Source organism: Chaetodon trifascialis, chromosome 19, assembly GCF_039877785.1.
Source record: "Chaetodon trifascialis isolate fChaTrf1 chromosome 19, fChaTrf1.hap1, whole genome shotgun sequence".
NCBI classification, from domain to species: Eukaryota; Metazoa; Chordata; class Actinopteri; order Chaetodontiformes; family Chaetodontidae; genus Chaetodon; species Chaetodon trifascialis.
The window spans coordinates 20,023,246-20,045,823 of record NC_092074.1 but is presented as its reverse complement, the minus strand read 5'-3'; the positions used below and the strand labels follow the sequence as shown (position 1 = coordinate 20,045,823).

Below are 22,578 nucleotides of genomic sequence, written 5' to 3'. Positions count from 1 at the left end.
AAAAGAGGCCAAACTTAAACAAGTTATCAGGTACAACATACAGATAATGTGAAAACCCACAACAACACAGACATAAATCTGCACAGTTACAGGCAGTTGCAGTGATGTATTTGCTTAATGTTAGTTTACATGAGCAGCTTAGCTTGGTCAGTAGTTTGCAATCATTAACACAAAAACATGGAAATTCTAAAGCAAAGAGTTTATTTGGAGGACTGATTGAAGAAAAAGTTAATTTCAGTCCGCTCACTGTTAACAGATGATCAGTATTTTAAATAAATGAGCCATTTTCCTTTGAGCTGCACTGAAGCTGCACAGCGCTCCTCTTACAGCAGAGGGCGGCATCAGCCCAGCTAGAAACCACCAACTGTTCAGCTCAACCAGCCTCTCAACAGAGCAGCTACCTCTAAAACAATGCCAACCACACTTCTCCCAGCTGGGATGAGTGTGCAGCTATGCAGCATGTAGTTACACAGCCTCTGAAAAACGGAACAGGAACGAGCATCTAAATGATGGATGATTAGATGAGCTGGATAAATAGGTCTGACCAGTGCTGAGGGGAGTTAAACAGGGAACGAGGTCAACAGCAGCAATGGTGTTCTGTTAAACGTCGCTGAGGTGCTTTTGGATTCTGTATTGTCATTAATTCTACTATTTCCTAATCCATCTTTAATTCCTTTATCATTTGATGATAACTTGTGGAAGGGCTGATTAAAGCTGCTCACACACTGTCCTAATAAAGCTGCTCTCTGCCATAAAATATTAAATGTCGACAGGCGTGGGGTGAGGAAGAGTGATGAGGAGACCTCTGATACGCCTGCAGGCCAGCTGCTGATAACACTGGAGTGGATTTATAGACACGTCTGTGTGTGAATGTTGCTTAGAAATCACAGACTCGAGTGTGTGCATCCAAAGCCTGTAAGACTGAATGACTGTAAGTGTGTGTGTGTCAGACTGACAGGTAAAATACCTGAATCCTGACTGACTGACCGGCAGTATATTTGCGATTGAAGCCATCATGTGTGGATTTTGATATTTTTGGACACCCCTCCACCGAACCAGGGAACACTGAGATGAATTTTCTCCTTGCATTCTTTAATTTTTCATACAGATTTTACACATATTGTCTTTAAACCTGAGGGGTGAGCCGCAGTGATGACTTACCTGCCTTTACATCTGTGATGTCTCACCTTTCGTTGTGCACTTATTTGGACTGTTACATCATGTAAGGCCAATATGTGGAGGCTAAAGCTTCTAAAGAAATTAACCACTTTGAATAATCTCATGTCGTCCTGAAACATTCAGTTGATTTACTGATGAAGAAATGACTTGATTCATCTGCTTCCGTTGCTGCTTTCCTCTTTTTATATTATTGGAAATTTAATATCGTAGGTTTTTGACTTTCGAGCATGTTAGCATGCTAATATTTGCTAATTAGCACAGAGTAGAGCTGAGGCTGATCTGAATGTCAGTGCTTTTGCAGGTATTTGGTCAGAAATCAGCAGCAGCTCTGGTCTAAAGTGTCACGTAGGATATTTACCAGTTGGACTTCACAGTTCCTTTCTCTTTTGATCTACCTTTAAAATGCATTACACTAATTTGTGTGTTTTGTTTTGTAGTGTTTGTTGTTGTTTTTTTTGCAGCATTCACTGATTTTGTGTCTGCCTGTCAGCTCAACTGATTTCGGCCTGTATCATAAATGCTGCATGTGATGTGGAGCACGGGAGGAAGAGCTTCTGCTCTCTGCTGAATCTTAATACAATGAAATAAAATGAAAAATTATTGGTCTTGATGGCGATCTCACACGTGCGTAGATTGAGTTCACACAGACACACACACAATAACCTGAAATCAATCTTGAACTATTGATCCGAGGTATTCAAACATGGCTGATGGACCAGCAGGCGCCTGTGACAGTGTCTTTATTAGATTTTTTTTGTCAGACAGACATGAGCTCATGGCTCTCCATGTTACATACATACATACATATGGATACACAACCCCCCATCCCCATCCCCATCCCAGCACCCTTTACTGGCAGGTTACCATGGAAACAGGCTCCGTATCCACCTCCTCCACAGTCGTTCCTCACTTCCTGATTGTCTCTGGATCCCTGCATCCATCCGTCCATCCCCCCCTCTTCCATTGGCATCTTCCCTTCTCCCCCGCCCCCACAGCCCTCACACACACAAAACATTTATACAATATATTACAAACCTGACACAGATGGGAAACGTACATGGAGAATTTTACCAGCTGATATGACAAAATGTTCACATGAGACATGTTTAGAGGCAGCGTAGACTGGTGTCAACTGCTTGTTCTTCATAGTTTTTGTTCCTAAATTATTTAACCCAATCACGTTCATCCTTGCATCACCGTCTGCCCTATTTTTAGACCATAATTTGTGAACATTTTGAGGCAGTAGAGATGAATGCATTACACAGCGCAAATAAACAGCATCCAGCAAACATTTAAAGCAGCTGTTCTCAGTAATAAAGACACCATTATTTCTAATTTTTGCATGAATATTAATGTGAAAAGCACCCTGAAATGAGGCCTGATAAATCATTATTAAAGGTACAGTTGCATGTTTTCTAACCTCCATTATGCAGCACGGGCATGAACATTTTCTTGAAGCCTCAGAGCATTAAAAGTCACAACAAACTGGGTCAATTATGTACCCAGATACTGATGACTAAACACATAAAACCCACAGTGTGCATCTGTAAGTGGTTGAGACAGTGGAGGAAGTAGGTTAACACTCAGAAATTCACTGAAAACAGCATCTGACTGTAGCTTGTAGCACAGATCACAGTATTTTAACCCTTTCCTTTGAATTTTATTCATATTGCTGATAGATCATTTCAGAAGGCTTTATTGAGAATGAGTGCGAAATGTCAAACAGTTTCTGGCTCCTCAAATATGAGGATTTGCTGCTTTTCTGTGTTTGACATAAGGGATAATGGCTGATTATTAATAATTAATGGATGACGGGGAGGCCTGAACATATCGGTGAGTTCAGAGGGGCAGCGCACCTCCTGCAGATTGTATGTTACTGAACATGAGATGAACATGAATTTCACCATCAGTGCAGTCAGTCTGATGTTTAGGTCATGTTTGTACACAATGGAGGACAATGTCATGTGTCAAGTATCGTAAAAACTGTTAAAAACCTGTCACACTGGTGGTAAAGGGCTGCTCCGTGCTCTTACACCTGGCAGGGGGGCTCAGCTGCAACTGGATCTCTGGCATCAATAATACAGTGATAATTAGTCAACTTGACCCCCGCTGTCTGCTCCTCTTCACCTCGAGCAGGTAAAGAACCCACTGACACTAAACTGCACACACCTGACCGCAGGCTGAACAACCAGTGAGGTACAAGAGTCAGCCTCCTGCACCTTTCACCTGATGAATGTTTAAAGAAGCTGCTGAGGTGGATGTGAGCGCAGTAATGCATCATCATCATCATTCAGAAAAGGTGTTTCTTGATTGTTTAGCAGTTATTCAGCTTCCCAGTCCCAGAGACTTGGGGTTGGGTCCTCTGAGTGGACTTTCATGATGCTGAATCTCAATCTGAGGCCACAAAGACAACTTCCTGCTCGAGTGGAAAACGCATGACGAAGTGTCCTGATGAAAAGGTGAAAATAACTCTGAGGTGGAGGCAGAGAGCACCGTGAGGTATTTTTCTTAATTCTGAATAAGTGGCCAAGCATACAAATGGACAACCGCTGGCTGGCCGCTTCCATCATTATCCTGTTTTTTAACTGTTCACATCAGCATATCGTTGGGTCCTTCTCATCTGTGTGTGGCTGAGTTAGTATCAGCAGCTCAAGCTCAAAGCTCATAAGTGGAGCTGCAGTTGTTTTCAAGGCCAATAGAGATCTTTCACACTCAATTAGTGCTGTATTATCGTTAATATGGTTAATATCCTCTCTTAAACCTTAGGTACTGATCCTAAAAAAAAAAACATCACCAGAACAATAGTTGATGTGTCCTGGTTTTTCTCATTGCTCTGATATGACTAAAATGCCTCACTGTTTTCATTTTAATGGGATTATTTTAAGGCATTGCTTTTAAATTACGACACTGTGGAGACGACAGGTACGACAAAGGTCATCATTCGGGTTTCAGAGCACCTCTGACCAACAACATGTTACATGGTTATTTTCTACTGTGCTCAAATCCAACAGCCAACAAAGACATAAACTCTCGTCTCTATGAATTCACTTCTGAGCCAACTGTCTCCCCCTCACACAGAAAACAGACCAAACCAGCCCCCCCACCCCCCACCCCAAAGACATGAAATATTTACACTGATATCTTACAGGCAATTCAAGCAGTTTGTGAGCTTTCAGATCTGTATTGGTAGCAAGTAGAAACACAAACAGGCAATCATACAGCCCTGTATGTACAGATCACACACACACACACACACACACACATACACACACACACACACACACACACACACACACACACACACCAGTCTGCCAGTCAGACTGTTATTTTAGAGGATGATCCGAGGCTCATGGTCTCAAACATGCAGGGAAGAAGAGGAGTTCTAGCGGCCCTTCAGATCTGTAGAACAGGAGGAACTGGTGTCTCTGAGGTTCGTTTAGTTTCCCGTCACTTCCTCGTTAAATACCCTTCACTGCAGCCAATCGCCTGTCAGCATTCAGCGCAGGTGTTGCATTTGTGTCCAGGCTGCAGGCCTCACTAGGAAGTCTTTTTCGAGGATCACTGGCCAAAACAAAAGAGGAAAAGAGGAAGAGGAAGCGTAGGAATAAAATAAATAACAATAAAAAAACCCTCTTCACTAAAGCTTTACTGCGCTGCCATGGGCGTGGCGGTGTGACACGCCGCCAGGGAAGCATTAGAAGAAGAGGAAGCCATGGATTTTGGAGTCTGACACCTGCAAAAAACAAAGAAACATACATCAGATTAAAATGAAAATATGGATGATGTGTAATCTCCTTTCCACACATCTTAGACATAGGTTAGAAAGATTATCCAGCAGCACTGAGGTGACCGACTGCTGAGCAAATGAGAGATAAAGCAGCAGATTAGGACCGCCTAGAGAGGGTGTGGCTAATCCTGAATAATCCCATTTAGAGATGCACTGACTCTAAACCATTTACGACTAGTCAGACACAGGCCAGTTAAAGCAGGACTCCTACATATGAAATAAAGTCTTATTCGTAGATCAACAAGTAAAAACAGCACACTGACAGCGATAAGTAATATAAATAATCTCATAAAGAAAAGTCTGATTATATGATCTGGTATCACATCTGGACCAGTAGGGTTAAATTAGATTTTTAAATAATCAAAATATGCACTGACATCTTACAATTGGAAACTCATTGAAGGACATATAACAGGATATGTTAGCTAACATAGACCCATACGTGACACCTTTTGGCAAAGATCTCTCGAATAAAAGATTAAAGGAGATTAAAAGGACACAAACACACAAACTAATTCAACAGTTTCTACTCATGGATCTCCAATGAGCCAACATTTGAGGGGGTTTCGGCCTCACCAGGATCGAGACTTGCGGACGCCTCTGTCCTTGGTGGGCGAGTTGTCCAGAGAGTGACTTTGGTTCTGCTCCGCCTCCGCTGGGCGATCCAGTGAGGCGGTGTTTGGAGGAGTCATGTCGAGCTCCAGGAACATGATGTTTTCAGCCTGCGCACACACACACGCAGATGTTTCATTGACATGAAGCTGTTTTGTGCGTTACGTTCTGCAAAGTAAAGTTTTGGTTTTCCCTGTTTTCGTGCAGAAATGTTTTAATAGTGATGTACTCTTATCCCAATTTAAAGCCGCTCTAATTAACATTTGTATTTTAACAATGGGTCAAGCTCGTGGTGGCAACCCCAGAGTGAATCATCACCCAATTCTGCAGCTCCCTGCAGTGCTTCAGCGTTTTGCAGCTAATTTCTTTCTTTATATTCTTTCCCTTTCGGCTCGCTTCCCCCTGCCGGCCTGCTAACCCTCGTGCTTCTCCAGCTGGCCCACACCATCGTCCATCCACCTCTCCACTCCACTAAAACCCTGCTATCCTTCAGCACACCTTCCTAACATCACCGTATCCCTTCTGTCTGCATCCGTCTGCAGTCTGAAACACCGTATTTTCAGCAAAAAATTCTGAAAAGCTAATATCCCAGCACCAAACTTCAGATTAAGAAGAGGCAGATATTCATCTCATCAATTGGTGGAGACCAAAACTGAGCGACAAGAGAGTGAACAATGGACTTAAATTCCTCTGGTGGTCAGAAACAGAAACCCCCCCCCCCCCCCACACACACACACACACACACACTTACCCTATATCTGGAGTGAGCTCCCATCGCTATGGCAACCCTGGCATACTGGCTGATTGGCCGTTTGTATCCAACTGCAGACGTTGGCCTTTTCTTCATCTGCGAGGATTTACTGAACGGGGGAGAGAGGAGGATCAATGAGAAACAAAAAAAATCAATCAGAAATCAGTGTTAAAAATCCCAGAATGCATCTTCACGAAGCTCCAGGCGAGACATGTTCGACAGAAGACATGAGGTCTAGTTTTCTCTCCGGTGGTGAAAAAAGTCTCTTTTTTACTTTAATAACGGAGGAGTATGACAGGAAAGAGACAAGAGAAGAAGAGCGAGCGGCGCAGAGAGCAGGAGGGTCAAAAGGTCATGAACCCTGATCAAATCAAACACATTCAGAGGCCATTATTTCCGGCCCGAGTGGGAACATCCTATCATCTAAAAGCCACACTGACCTTTCAGCAGGAACAAGAGGCTGAAACTTCCACTGATCCTCCTCGGGGTCAAAGGTCAGCCTGTTCATGATCTTATTCTTCTCCTCTGGAGGGATGAAGTTCTCTATGATGAGATACCTGCATGTACACACAGCAGTGCGAAGGTTTAGTGTGAGGATGTACGAGGAAGAAACAGCTCAGAGGGGTTTACGCTGAAGTCTGCTGTACAGAGTGACATCTAATAATCAACCATCCAACCTCAATTTGGCCAAAACGGTCAAAAACATTGTTCGTTTCCACCAGAGAAAGTAATGAGAAAAATGTGAAAACAAACATCCACTTCACGTTGGCTCATTTTAGTGCTTTCACTAACTGTATGTATGCAATTTATATATATATAAAAAGCTAATAATGAAGTATTGTTGAGTGTTAGATGTGTATTTGCCCGTCCAGTTCCCACTCGATTTTCCTCATTATCTAAACATCTCTGAGCACCTCTCACTGTCTGGAATAATGGAGCTCCGGTGAAGCCTGCACGTATCTGATCTGAGCCCTGTGCTCGCTGAACCGTCAGGCGTATTTGCCGATTCTGCTGACTCCTCCGGACGTTTGTTCGACTCACTTGAACTTGAGCTCTCTGGTGAGCTCATTCTGAGTTTGTTCCAGTTCCTGTCGGCTCCTCACGTGCTCGTCGTTCACGTCCTGGATCTCCGCTTTGATGCACTGGAGCTTGGCGTACAGCTACGAGGAGAGAGGGAGAGACAAACAGAGGGGGTGAGGAGGAGAGACGCCGCTGATGAACTGGTCTCCGACTCGCCGGAGCTTGGTTACCCATAGCAACAGCACTGGAGCCACTGGCGTCTGGAGAACTGGGCAGCCGATGGGAGCACGGCACCACGGCAGCCCTCCTTCCTCCTCTTTCCTCCTGTGCTCCTGAGCTTTCACACTGCTCATTCTTTGGCTGCACGGGCTTTAAACAAGTGGGCTAATCCTGACTTTAGCCCTGGTGTCGCTAGCCTGAGAGATGACACCACAGTTCACAAACTCCATCATGTGCCGCCTTGGAATTGGGGTTTTATTATTCCCAAACAGTGACTGTGTTTACACTCTTACAACCACTCCGTGAAATAGAGCACTGACGGCAAAATTCACCTCGTTTCATGGCTGAATAGGAGCCTTTCTGGTGCAGCCTTTGCAGTGGTGGTGGCCTTGCTAGATGTTACTGTAAAGGAGAAGATCACTGCGCCCTGTGGAGTTTTCCTGGAAACAAATATTTCTGTTTGCATTCAGTGTATTGCTTTGTGTGCATTGTTGAGGTCTAGCAAACCTTGAAATATTACAACGTGCACTGTTTACATCCATGTTTTCTAGCTTGTTGTTGCCCTGATGTGGAGTTACACTCCAACGCACTAACCCATTAACGCACAACTATACTGTACATCAGCTTAACAAATGCTTCCTTTTATCAGCCATCAGCTACAAAAAGTCCTGCAGCCAGACCACCTAAACCTAAAGTGTAAAAGCTCCACAGGCTGCGCTCTGAAATCAAAGCGTGAAAACATCCAATCTTTATCCTCCTTTTCCTCAGAGAGACGACGCCATGCAGTGAGAGAAGGGTAGATGGCACGCGTGCTGCGTTAGCGCTTCAGCAGAGCAAAGATCAACACCGGACCATTAATCACATTGTCATCCACGCTCACACAGTGGGTTGCCTGGGGTTAGTCCTGCTGGCCGTGCAGCGGATTGGGAAGCGAGAAGAGCAGGGAGGGGTTGGAAATGTCTGGAGTGCTGTTTCAGGGTTTGAACGGAGGGTTTCAGGAGTGAGTTACTGGAGCTCCAGAGCAATTTGACAAGGAAGGGGAAACAGACTGAGAAGGTTAGCATGGAGAGCGTGAAGAGGCCCAAGACAGACAGTGATAGAGAGTGATGGAGGGAGGGAGGGAGAGGTCCAGGAGAGAGGAGGGGACGGCAGGACAAACCTTGAGGTACTGAGATTTATGGAGCATATGTCCGAGGCAGGGGGTCCAGGTCAGGGGTCAGGGGTAAAAGGGGTAAAGAGGGATATACTGACATTAGGAACAAAAAAGGAATGTGAATATGTGTACATGTAAAAATGCATCTGTATGTTTTTATTCTTCTGTCGATAAAAGTGGAAGCAGCCCTCCTGTATGTGCAGCTTATGTGTGCATGCCTCCGTGCAGACGCGGCGTCTTTTACCTTCTTGAGTTTCTTGGTCTTGGCCTCCACCTCCTGCTGCAGGGACGTGAAGGTCTCTCTCAGCTCCAGCGTCTCCTCGTCCTGCATCAGCATCTGCTGCTGAATCTCCCTCTCGCTCCGTGACTGAAAGCATCGGTTGACATGTCTGACTCTCTGTCTGAACAGCATCTCCTTCAATTTGCTTTTATTCCGTGTATTTTGCAGGTGAAACTTAACTCTAAACTAAACATATAACTTGTAAAGCAGGCTTACTGTAGCCTAAGCACGCATTGTGCACTGAACAAATGTGCTAAAATACCTGCTCAGCGATCTCGTGCCTCTTCATCTCTAGCATCTTCTGCTGCTCATTGGTGTGATCTATGATGTTCTTTCCGCCGACCAGCAGCTTGCTCTCCATCGCCTGAGACAAACAAAAGGTTTGGATTGACATTTGTAATGAAGGAATATTTTGTGTCCTCGCAGCAGCAACTGACACAGCTTCTCAGTGTCAGTCCCTTTCACAATCTATACATCAAGAGGTTTTAATACATCAAGTTTTTTCATACTTTGTACTTTATGTGTAAGGTATAGATGCTATAAAATGAAGATCCGTTCCTAAAGGAATTAAAGGTCCAAACATCTCTGGTGCTATTAAATGTATTAAAGCACAACTGTCAATTATAAATGCAGATTCTGTAGGTTTGTTACTACTCTGAGCTTCACTGTTTTGTTTTTATATAGCTGTGGTTTTGAGGATATTACATAGAATCTTTTGAGAATTTAGTTCAAATATTATATAAGATACAAAAAATACATAAGATTGAGTTTCTGGGGGGTCAAACTATGTTCATGTGGACATCAGACAGTTAAGTCAGTGAGTGTTTGTGTGTGTTGGAGCTGCAGTCGGTGCAGACATTGTGCTGATGAGGCAGACGGAGCTGGAAGTGGGCAGCTTAACCTCCCCATGATGACACCGTGCCACAACAAGCTGAGCTCAGCTCAAACGTTGCCGTCGCCTCAGACTTCAGACATGAATCACTGTCAAGAGTGGACCAGAACAAAATGACATAGTGTAAAATATGGCATCGACCTGCCTGTCAACTGCTGTCTCATAACAACTTTGGTCCATCAGCAGGTCGAAGTTTTCTGATAACTGAACATCAAAATGACAACACAATTGTCTTTGGTGACTTTTTTGCTCTATGTTCCCATCAGCCCCACCTGTACTTGCTTGCTAACAGGCTAAACTAAGATGTTGAACATTACAGTTTAGCATGCTAGCATGCTAAACTAAGATGCTGAACAGGGTAGATAAACATGACAGTTTAGCATGCTAACATACTAAACTAAGATGCTGAACATGGTAGATAAACATTAGAGTTTAGCCTGCTAACACGCTAAACTAAGATGTTGAACATGGTGGACAAACATTACAGTTTAGCATGCCAACAAGCTAAACTAAGATGTTTAACATGGTAGATAAACGTTACTAGCATTGTCAGTGTAAACTTGTTAGCATACTGAGGTTAGCATTTAGCTCAAAGCTGGCACAGAGCTGGTAGCATGGCTGTTATTCTTGCTTTTTCACATTTCTGCTCACTTCTCGGGAACCATAGCACTTAATAAATTAAAAAGTATTTGGATCATGTATTTATATTAACAATATTTAAACATTTTTAAGTATTATTTAGCCGTTCTGAGGTTTGCTCTCTCCCTCTGCTTTCTAGTTATTATTTCTAGCTTTTAAAAGGAAATTCTACGCTGCATCGTCTCTTTTTAAATATGTGCGTTAGCTCTGAAGAGGAGTCATTATCATTTCATGCCTCTGGTCACAGCATCTTTGGTTACCGTGGAGATTAAAGGCTTGGGGCCACAGTGATGCAATCTGCGCTGAAGGTGAATCAAACACACACACACACACACACACACACACACACACGCACGCACGCACGCACACACACACACACACACATGTTCTCTGTCCTGAGGGCAGACATCTAAAATGAACAACGGAGCAGGAAGACAGAGAGACAGACGTGAAACAGGATAGGAGGAGAAAAGGAGATGAAGAAAATGTAAAGATCCGGAGGGGAAAGGGGAGAACAAACGGGCTCAAAAGGGGAAGCAGGGGCCACGGCCATTGTGTGCTGGCCACATTCCAGTCTCAGGACTTTATACAAAAAGCCAGTGTGTGTGTCAACTGTGTGCAGCCTATAGGTTCTTTATTACATGCACAAAAACACACACACTCAGACTCATGCAGAGAGTACAGTGGAGTCCTTCAGAGAGGATGCGTCTGCAGCAGGTTTTTACAGAAAGCCTCTTTGTTTGGAGCTGTCTTTGTGTTCTGTGTGTGTGTGTGTGTGTGTGTGTGTGTGTGTGTGTGTGTGTGTGTGTGTGTGTGTGTGTGAGACTGCCTGGTTTGCTGCTCTTTGTGTTTTGTCATATTCTTTCAGCTTCATTAAAGGGCTGATTCATGTCAGGCTTTTTTTTCTCTCCCATGCATCCATGTCTCGTCCCCCTGATAGGCTTGTTAGATGGATGAAAGTGCTGTACATTCAGCCTTTTATAATGCAGGAATGGACTTAAATGGACAGCTTGACCCTTTACATTTAATGCGACGGTTCAGTTTTTCTCCGCCAGGCACTTGCAACACACATCATGCTATTTTCTAGCCAGGAAAATCATGTTTTAACTTCAAAAAAAGATAAAGTGATGTAATGCGAGTCTCACTGGCTTCACGAAACTGTGTCAAAACCTCAAATACATCAACTCACAAATGCAGCAGCATCCAATTAATATCAAACAATGTTTTTGTTGCGTTGTACACTCTGGATATCCTAAAAACAGGCTGCTAGCATTGAGTGCATAAGAGTCTTTTTCGTGAACTTGCTAGCATTGTTAGCTTCCCTTCCTTGTGGAAATCATGCAGTGCTCTTTGCTGCAGGAGGATGATGCCATGAAATAATGTTTGCATCCATCTGAAGAATATATGCCCACTCATGCACTTTTATACTGGAGATGAAATGAGAAATGCGTTTTTTAGATCAAATCCCTGGTCAGGAAGATCATGTAATATGACGGAAAGCTGCAGAACGGTACTAAACGGTGAGGTTGTTCTGCAAGATGCTGTTTTCAGGGACTCAAATTAACCTTTTATCTCATCTCTGTCTAAAGAAATGAATTTTTCCTGAAAATTGCTGCAGTCATAGTGTCATGGGTTCCCAGGGCAGATTTCCAAACACATCATGTTCTTGGTGTTCAGGTCAAGCTCTTTCACATCTGAGCTGATTCACCAGAGGTGAAGATGAAAAGAAGACATGAGAGGAGGAGGAGGAGGAGGAGGAGGAGGAGGAGGGGCAGCGATGACTCAGTGAGGTGTCCAAATGACCTTCAATCACATGAGACACGACTCACTTGTCATTCGACTCATTATTCTGTTTACAGGCATCACTGCAGACTGAGATTTCAGCCTCTCTCTCCCTCTCACACACACACACACACACACACACACACACACACACACACACACACACACACACACACACAGATGCAGTCAGGATGTCTGACGCTCTCTAAAGGTCACAGTCGAGCTTCAGTTTGTTCATCGTGTCATTATAAACCTTCCTGTATCTACATCTTCCTGGCTGCCTCTCTGTCAGCTTGATCAATAAAGCAGATCTCATATCCTTCAACTAGATTTACATAAATATAAGCAAGAAACACGAGTGCAACCACTGAAATTAACAGAAAACTCACAATAAACAACATAAATAAATAATATATGTGTGAAAAGGAGCAGAAAATGTCCAAACTTTGTGTTAGTGGTCACCACACACAACTCAAGCAAATCAACCAAATCAAGCAAAAATCAAACATTCAAAACAAAGAAATCAGAATAAAACAACAAAAGACCAAACATAATTAGATTTATATAGAGCTATATACTCTATAATAACGCCTGGATGTTAGTAAAATATCCGATATATTGAGATGATCCATATGTTTTTAGATCCTGCAGGATAGAAACAGCCAAAGAAAACACTGAAGCATCACACTTCCTGGAGCGTGTGGGTGCGTGTGTGTGCCAGCCTGCATATTTGTGTGCACATGTATAATCTGCCCGCTCCAAATTCTTTTGGCTGTGACTGATTTGATTTCCTGATGGGAAAGTGAGGAGAAAGGGAAGTGTTGCATATTGAGCTGGCTCATCCGCATCAGCCAGCCAATCGCGGCGAGGCAGAGGCCTGCTGGGAGCGACCGGGTTATAAATACAATGTGACGACGACGGCGGCTCTCGTGTGTGCGGCGCAGAGACGGAGAGCTTGCTGGGAGGGGACAGAAGAAGAGGAGAGGTAGAAAGACAAGAGACACTGAGCACGAAAGACAAGTAGAAAAAACAGAGGGAACAAAGGTCAGACCGCCTCGGAGAATCTGGTTCACATCAGTCCTGGTCGATGCAAAAACCACTTAAAGAGCCGCGACTTAAAGCCTAAAATCTCATTACCGTTCGCTCGCTGTCAGTCATCTCCTGCATCTAATAAACACACAAGGGAGATCCAGGGTGTAACAGGCAACCAGCAGATCCCAGCGTAAGACAGGAAACCTCAGATTAACCTGAAAAACATCCTTTCATCCTGCCAGCGTCCCTTCAAAAAATGAAGGGACTCTGGGAAATTTGTCAAATATGTTCATCTCATAGAAGATGAACATATTTCATGTTTACACGCAGATGTTTCTCGAGACAGAGGAGTGTGTATTCTTTAAGAACCGGCTCTGCTTTCTCCACTGATCCCATGATTGGATGCTCAGAGCATGAACACACACACACACACACACACACACACACACACACACACACACACACACACACACGGACACACACAGAGTTGATTCATCAATATTTCAGTGATGCAGGCTTCCATGCTGAAAGATGGAGAGCAGCGATGAGCAGCTTCTGTTCGTTAGCCTAAACAGACACACACGCGTGAAAACACACACACACACAAACACACACACACACACACACACACAAACACACACACCCACACACACGCGCACACACACGTCTCCCTCTCTGCCCAGACTTTTTCCTCTAATTAGACAGGAAGGCAGCTCTATAAACAGGAAGCAGTCATTATATCCATAATGTTACATATGTGAGTGTGTGTGTGTGTGTGTGTGTGTGTGTGTGTGTATTATGGAAAGCTTATATGTAAGCACAATGCGTGTACAGTATGTGCAGTGTGTGCGTCCGAGCTTTTTCCCATGAGGCAGTGGGCATTGTTGTTGACGTGCATTCTGATTGGATGAACTTCAGCTGGCAGGATGCAGGAAAGACATTAATGGACAGTCAACGTCCATTTCCTCCTATAACAAAAGACAGCAAAGACTGGACGAAGCGTTCATGGTAAAAACGTTTGTTTTCCGGCTGAAAGACTGAATTATCATCCCGCTCCAGGCCGAGTCACCGTCCTCTGTTTGCTCTCCAGCCTGACGACGCAGCGTCTACGCTGGGCGTCGCACAGAAGAGCCAGAGAGAAGCAGCTCAGTGCTTTCCCACGCACACACTTTATCTGGGCAGCTCGCCACGGAGGAGTTTTTATTTTCAGTTTATTACATTCACACTCCTGAGAGCAGTCTGTGCTGATTTCATTTTCCTGTTACCGTAAATAAGACTCCAAATTTCTGGTGATATTCTCAAACAGTAACTTCAGACTCTCAATTTAAGACGCATGAAATCGACCTATTTCCTGTGCCGTTTCACCAAGAAGTTGTAAAACTGCCAAAGCAGTAGAAAAGGCACGTTGAGTTAAAGAGATCTCAGAAAAACGAGAGAAATTAAATGATTGAGAAAAAGATCAGGTAACAAAATAAAAGCATGCAAAGCATCCAAAGTTCAGATAGCTTTAAGACATTTCAAGCGTTCTTAAAGGGCCTACAGGCGCCGGAGGAGATATGTGATGTGGAGCAGAGAGAGACAGGAAGAGGAAGAAGATGCTACAGTTGCGACCCAGAAAAATGGATCTAAGAATAGTCCACTGGAGGGACGGACGCAGCGGCGTCCTGATGAGGACCTGCTGCTCAGCATGAAGCTCTGCACAGCGACTGTGACGATACCTGACGGTTTCATAACAGCACAGACTGCACCTGACTCAAGAGACGCACTGTGATGCTGCTGAAAGAAGAAGAATATTACTGGTGGACACACTAGGTTTGGTATATCTGAGTGCATTTTTAAGCTCTTAATCTATTTCCATGGTGTTAAATTTTGCGCTTATTGTTGCTTCAAGAAGGCGATGAGGAAGATTTGGCACGTCAGAGCCAACAGTCGAAGGTCCCCCGTCGCAGTTGGCCGTGTAAATCAGAGCCGGTGGCGCTTCCTGCCGAGCAGGCAGCAGCTAAACTAACAGTTGCACCAACATGACAACGCAACCCACAGATGGAGCGCTGCACCTCCGAGGCCAGTTAGCCAACAGCACCCTGCAGAAACACCAGCTGACCCCGCATACTTTCACAAGGCTGGTCCCTGACCTACTTACAGCCGCTGTTTGTGCCTGTGTGGATGTTTCTGAGTGAGGAAGAGCGAGAGGAAGAGGGACTCCTTCGCCTCTCAGTCTGATGTTATCTATAATTGGTTATTTCTGAGCTCGTTCCCACCATGTTTCCAGCCTTTCTCTCTGCCTCTTTCAGCGTCTCTCTGCCTAGCAACCTCTCTCTCATTGGCTGTCAGAGCAGGGAGAAAAATGGACCCCGCAGGTCATGATCTGTGATTGGTGGGCTAATATCAGACAGAGCCAATCAGAGGACAGCTGAGCTGGGGTCTCTTCGATCTGTTTGAGGGTTGTCATAGGATCAAAAAAGAAGTTTAATGATGAATTATTGCTTTTGATCATCAGAAGGCAAACTGATAAATTGTTACTATGGAGATTTTCTGAGCTAAAAAGATGAAAAACTTGAATACCATCCTTACATCCTCCATCTATGATCTATATGTTGGGTTAATTGTTAGAAACTAGAGGTTTTTCAGTAAGAGCAGTGATGAAGAGGTCCGCTTACAAGTGGTTAAGAAGCTGGAAAATAAAAAACTAAAAAGAACTAAGCTGAAGACTTCAAATACTAATAAACACATTTATCTCATCCTCAAGTCAAATCATTCTGACTGAAGGTGTAAATCTTTAAAAATGAGTCATAAATATATAGTTTTATATTAAAATACGACTTTAAAATGCTCTAAAACAGATGGAAACTGTAGCTTTTAGAAAATGTTACTCAAACTTGAGAAAATTGTGACTTTGTTAGGGACTATTTTCAGTGGCGGATTTATGCACACATGCTCTGATTTACAGCAGCAGGTTGGTGTATGTGGCACTGACTCATGAACTACAGTGACCACGTTCACCACAATGAAGGAACATGTGTGATGTTATGGTTCACTCACGTGTTTTTGGACAATAAAGGAGCTTTATGACACAGAGGAATCAGATCCATATAATCACCATATTTAAACTTTAAACGTTTACATCTTGGAACAGACTAATTAAACTGCGTCTTGCTTGACAAACTGTGCTTGACGAGTTCTGAACACCAACAGGCTGATGCATCAAAGGCAGGAAATACTTCTGGCCCTTAATCATCTTCCTCCTCAGGGCGCAGAGGAGAAGAGCTTCTGCTGATTCTCTGCACTGACCTCACTCACCCACCCAGTCAGCATCACACACACACACACACACACACACACACACACACACACACACACACACTGTAGGTTACTGTAGGTTGGCACAATTTTTTTTGCCGGTTTGAGGGATTTTTGACCTTTTCTTCTGAGTACATGCTGCAGTGTGCACTTATTACATAAAACACATCACAAACACACAACTATGCTGCTGGACCCAACCAATCCTCAGAGGTACCTGGACACTCTGGACACAAAGGTGTTATGTGAAGCTGCTTTAATCCATAATCTGTTCCAAACTGAAGGAATCCTTCATCAGACGTTTGCCCTGATGATGATGTTTGACACTGAGACACAGCTGCAGCGTCACGTGATGATTCGATATCCCTGTTTATTGACTTCTCGTGTTATCATCTTGTGATATGATCGTATCACAAGATGTTATCATTTCCAAGTTAATGAATTCAATCAAACTGTGTTTAAAAACGAACTAAACTAGGTTTTCCTCTTACACATGTGATTTAATATTATCTAAAAGTGTTTCTGCACACATTTCCCATGCTGTGATCCACTGCACATCAATATCAATATTAAGAGAGTTATAATTTCTATTCGTTTGCTCTCAAACATTTTGCCCTACATGGAATAAATCCATTACAGAAGAGGCAAACAGATCAATCTGTTGACTGACAGCAGCTTCGACAGACCAGAAAGCAGCGCAGCCACAGTGCGTGCTGTGTACTCTATAACCTTTTCTGAACTGGAAAATTCACCCACGGCTGAACACATGCAAGTCGAACTCGGCTCCAGGAGCCGTTAGAGGCGACCCGGTGGGCTGAGGGGAAAACACACAGAACATCAGCGAACAGAAAACCAAAAAAAAGAGGCTACTACAACCTTAACTTGCCCTTCTATTGTTCCCACACAGACACTGAAAATATCTCGTCCCTCCTCTGGTTTCCTCACGTCGGGGCCTCGGGCTCAGCGGGCTGACCCAGCAGCGTCTCATGTTTGATGGGAGCCACTGAATCACAGACTGCAGTCACGTCTTTCTGCATGGGCGACTCATCGACGGGACATGCAGAGCAATTAATTCAGCTCTGACTCGGTCTTTGATTGATGCCTGTGTGTGTCGGTGTGTGTGTACAGGGCAGAGACAGGACTGACATTTTAGGCTACACTGGTCACCGGTGCCTGTCTGGACACATGAGACGCTCCACTGCAGCAGCCGCAAACACACACATAGCACCAGTCACTGGAAGCACTGGTGTGGTATCATGTAAGTGTTTATTAGTGATATTGAAAAAGGTTAAATGTCTGCAGTATAAACACAACTAGAATGGAAAAAGAATCTGTAGAAACACTAGAAATAATAGCAAAACACTCAGCACTTTTGTCCATGTCGGGCTCCTGTAGGACTCAAACCCTTTTGGGTACCAACCCCCGGCGTGCCCGCTGTGCAGCAAACTGAATGGATTATAGCGATCTTGCTAACAATGACCCGTTAAGACAGAGGAGTCGAAGAGATTATGTGGACTGTGGTCCAGATGTTTGACCTGACACTTGTCAAAATGCTTTTTAATAACGAAATAAAGTGAAGATCTAAAGATTAGATTTCACAAAACTGACGCAGCATAACAAAATAAGAAAACAACTGAACAGATAACGGCCGGGTTAGCATCAGCGAACAGCTCATTCCAACCTGCATGCGTAAATACAACCAATCAATGAGAGCAGAAGTCGTTAGCTAATACAATGTTTTTAATGGCAAAACCAGATTTGGTAAATCACCAGTTTAAAACTAGTTAGTTAGAACTGGGACACACAAACTTGGTGATGGATTGACAGCTCAATCCTGGATAGTCCAGACTCAAATGGTAAATGGACTGTATTTATTTTTTTACTGATGACCACTCAAAGCGCTTTTACAACACAAGCCTGCGTTCACCCTTTCACACACGTTCATACGATGGTGATTTGGGGTTCAGTGTCTTGCCCAAGGACACTTCGCCATGTAGACTGCATTACTTACTACACTACTTCGACCTTCTGAACCAAAGCCGCCCCAAAAATGGCTTAAAATGCCAATTTTCAGCCAGTTTTACTCATCATGATATGTAATTTTTCCATCATTAGGACTTTTCCTCAGGCTGTGAGGGTCGTTTAATGTCATCAGGATCATCTTGCGTCACTACTAAAAGTCGAGATGTCTCAGCCTCTTCTTTAATCTGTCTCCAGACTTCATGGAAGGACGTTACTCGACTGCAGGAGAATCCCTTTAATGCAAAAACAGAGTTCCCTTTTCACCAATCTCTGACATCAGTGCCTGGACGTCAGGAGGACATGGTTTGTTTGTAATGTTGTGTGTGTGATGCACAGAAGTACAGTATGTGTGATCTGACACACACGCACACACACACACACACGCACACACACACACACACACACACACACACACACACACACACACACACACACACACACACACACACAGATGTAATTAGATGTGAGGCTGCTACTGTCCACAATGTCCCTTACTAACAGCTCATCAGATTATCACACATGCTAATCCCACAGACCACGTCCTTAATCTGACTTCCTGGACTGTGTGTGAATGAATGGATGGATGAATGAATGAATGGATGGAGTGACTGTCTGGAGTCTCACCTTGTACTTGGCGGTCAGCTGCTCAGTGGCTTCCTGCTCCTTCCTCAGATCTCCCATCATCCTCTCCTCCTCTCCCAGGAGCCTCTGCTTCTCCTCAGCCAGCATGAATTGATCTCCCCTGATGGCCTCCTTCTCCATCTCCAACCGCTGCTCCTCCAGCTTCACATACTCCTCCACCTCCTTCTCCACGACCTCCTCCTCCTCCTCTCCCTCTGTGTCTTCATCCTCGTTTCTCTCCCAGCCCTCGCCGTCCACCTGCTCCTTCTTCTGTTTGCTCCTCCACTTCCTGTGGTTGAGCTGGGCCCTGAGGCGAGCGATCTCCCTCTGGAACTCGCGCAGCAGAGCATCCTTGGGGTCCTCGTTGACTCGGGGCTGGTTCTGGATGTTCTTGGCCCGGTTGGCGTAGCGGAGAGTGGTGAGGGTCTCGTCGTAGTGCTGGGGAGACGGGCCTAAGGTGGCGACCATGACAGTCTTTGCATTCCCGCCCAAAGAGTCCTGCAACAGCCGGGTCAGCTTGGAGTCCCGGTACGGCACGTGGCTGCTGCGCCCGTCGGCCAGCGCTGAGATCACGTTCCCCAGTGCGGACAAGGAGAGGTTGATCTTGGCGGCCTCTTTCAGGCGCTCTCCCTGGACGCCTGTCTTGGCTTGGCGCTCGCTGCCAGCCAGATCCACCAGGTTGAGGCGGCCGACCCGGATGTGTTTCCTCCCATCCGGTCCGGGCTGGCTGCACTCCACCGTGATCAGGAACAAGGCGTGGGACCGGGACGAGTGTTCGTTCATGTCTGTCGCCCCAACCGCCCTCGCCTGGTTGCCCATGTTCATCACCTCCTCGATTTCCTTGATGCTCTTGCAGACACACGACGTGAGGTCACGCACGTACACCCCAGACTCTGGACTCTCCCGGAGCTCCAGGGCTCTGGCGTTGCCATGTTTGGGATCCAGGAGATCCCGAACCTCCTCCAGATAGATCTCGAGGTAGGACGCCCGCACCAGGTACTGCTTATCAGACTGCGAGCGGGAGATGTGCGTGAAGATGTGGTCGAACGCGTTGGGGATCACCCCCCGTTTCTCTGGGTCCATCCACGCCCCCTGCATGGTGTACGTCTTCCCAGTTCCGGTCTGCCCGTAGGCAAATATGGTTCCATTGAACCCTGCGAGCACCGAATCTATCAGCGGCCTCACGCTCTCGTCGTACAGGTCTCGCTGTTTGGAGTTGGCATCATAAACTGCATCGAATGTGAACGTTTTCTGGGGCTCGCTGGCCGGCGCTCGAGGGTTTCTGAGGATCACCTGTCCGAGCCGGATGTCCATCTGCACGATGCCCCCTGCAGGCCCGTTGGACTCCTCTTTGTGGTTCAGCGGACGGCATCGAACCACCACCTTCACTGACTCGCTGCTCTTATTTTTTGACATGACTGGTTTCTTGATGTAATAAAGCAAACGGACAATTTAAATCATCTAACTCAAACTGGGCTGGAAACCTTCCTGATGCCTTCAATCCGCCTCCTGTGTGCCTGTGAATTGTGTAACCAATGATTTTTCTAACCATTAATAACAAATTCAGTATGGCTTCTTCATCAGATCATAAAGGAAAACAGCGACAGCGCCTAAAAACACAGATTCCTACAATAACCAAGTGAAATTATGAATTGCCACCATGTGTGATGGCTGATTTCTCCTCCTTATTGTCTCTAATATTAGCTTTCAAACAGGCTAGACAGGCGGTCAGCGGCTCTCACGCGCTGGATCGACGCTCCATTGCGGTGCCGCTACACGTCCGGATTCACTCGGCGGAGAAAAATCCAACAATGCCGACAGTAAAAACGCTCAGCTGTCTCACTCATGTCGTCCGGATTTTACACGCCCGGTGGATCCGCCGCAGACCGCTGCCCGCATCTCACTGTCCCCCGCTCACTGATGCTCCGAGGCGGATTCACGGCTCGCGGCTCTCGGTGTGTGCGGAGAGACGGTGCTTCCCTCCTGTATACACACACACACACACACACACACACACACACACACACACACACACACACACACACACACACACACACACACACACACACACACACACACACACACACACACACACACACACACACACACACACACAGAGTCATTCAACCACCACACCCCACATCACTGCGGAGCGCAACAAAGGTTCATGGGAAATGGAGTTCCAGCTCACTGTTTGTTCAGTTGGTAAATTTAACTGTGTTTTATAAACAGAACCAGTCAAAATCCCACTTAAATACAAATACAAAAGTGTTAGCATTAAATACACGTAAAGTACCAAAAGTAAAAATGCTAATTTCAGAATCATATTGTTTTGATGGATTACAGTTAGTGATGCATTAATGTACATCACCGCTGGGGTTAATTTTAACTACACTAAGAACTGCTTGGTAGCTTAATCAATAATAATATATCATAATTTATCGTCTGAATTCTATTTATATCAAATGTAGTGGAGCAGATGCATAAAGTGGCATAAATCTATCTAATCTGTCTGTGGTTACATATTACAGGGCTTAGATTTGACACCGGTCTTCAAATGAAGAGGACAGTTCAGTTAAATTTGGTTTTATTGTCCACAGGAAGATTCCTGTGTGCTCCTGTATGAGCCAGTTTATCAGTATTACATCTAACTGGAAACTGCTGTGAGAAAAATAATGATTTTCTCTTTATTCTGGCTGAACTCAGTGAATGTTATTCTTCATTCCCGTCAGTTCTACTACAACTGGGCTCCCACAGTGGCACAAATTGAGGACAAGGGGGCCAAATGCAAAATTAATCATTACAAGGCTTATTTAACCATTTAACCACGACACAGCAGCGCCACCTGGTGCCATAAGTGTGGAATACACGATGACCTGCAGGCAGTCAAAGTCACCAAAGGAGGGCAGGAGATTCATGTGAGCACATGTATTCAGTATACATTCAGGTCCTTTACTGAAGTACAAGTACTAATACCACACTGCAAAAAAATACTCAAACAAGTGGGGAGATACTGGTTTCCAGCTGACCCCGTGTGTGTGTGTGTGTGTGTGTGTGTGTGTGTGTGTGTGTGTGTGTGTGTGTGTGTGTGTGTGTGTGTGTGTGTGTGTGTGTGTGTGTGTGGTTTGATGACCCAGAGAAGGAAAAGACTCAGCCACAGGGGGAATTCTGCTCTTCATAACCACTCGTACTTAAAACCCCCTCAGCTGGGGCGCTTGAGGCATCACCTTTCATGAGTCACTCTCGGGGAAGTGCGAGTCAGCGGGGCTTTACAGTTCAAGGTAGAATTTCT

General features: G+C 44.9%; 1 protein-coding gene across 1 annotated transcript; it reads right to left on the bottom strand.

Annotated features, from left to right (window-relative positions):
- Positions 1-2,658: 2,658 nt before the first annotated feature.
- On the bottom strand, positions 2,659-21,297 carry LOC139347515 (kinesin-like protein KIF3C). Its single transcript, XM_070987194.1, has 8 exons — positions 19,290-21,297; positions 9,264-9,365; positions 8,966-9,088; positions 7,371-7,489; positions 6,770-6,886; positions 6,330-6,438; positions 5,543-5,688; positions 2,659-4,912 (listed from the first exon to the last, which is right to left on the bottom strand). Exons 1-8 carry the CDS (start codon positions 20,700-20,702, stop codon positions 4,825-4,827), a joined length of 2,217 nt encoding a protein of 738 aa, XP_070843295.1. The 5' UTR covers positions 20,703-21,297; the 3' UTR covers positions 2,659-4,824.
- Between the last annotated feature and the right edge of the window lie 1,281 nt (positions 21,298-22,578).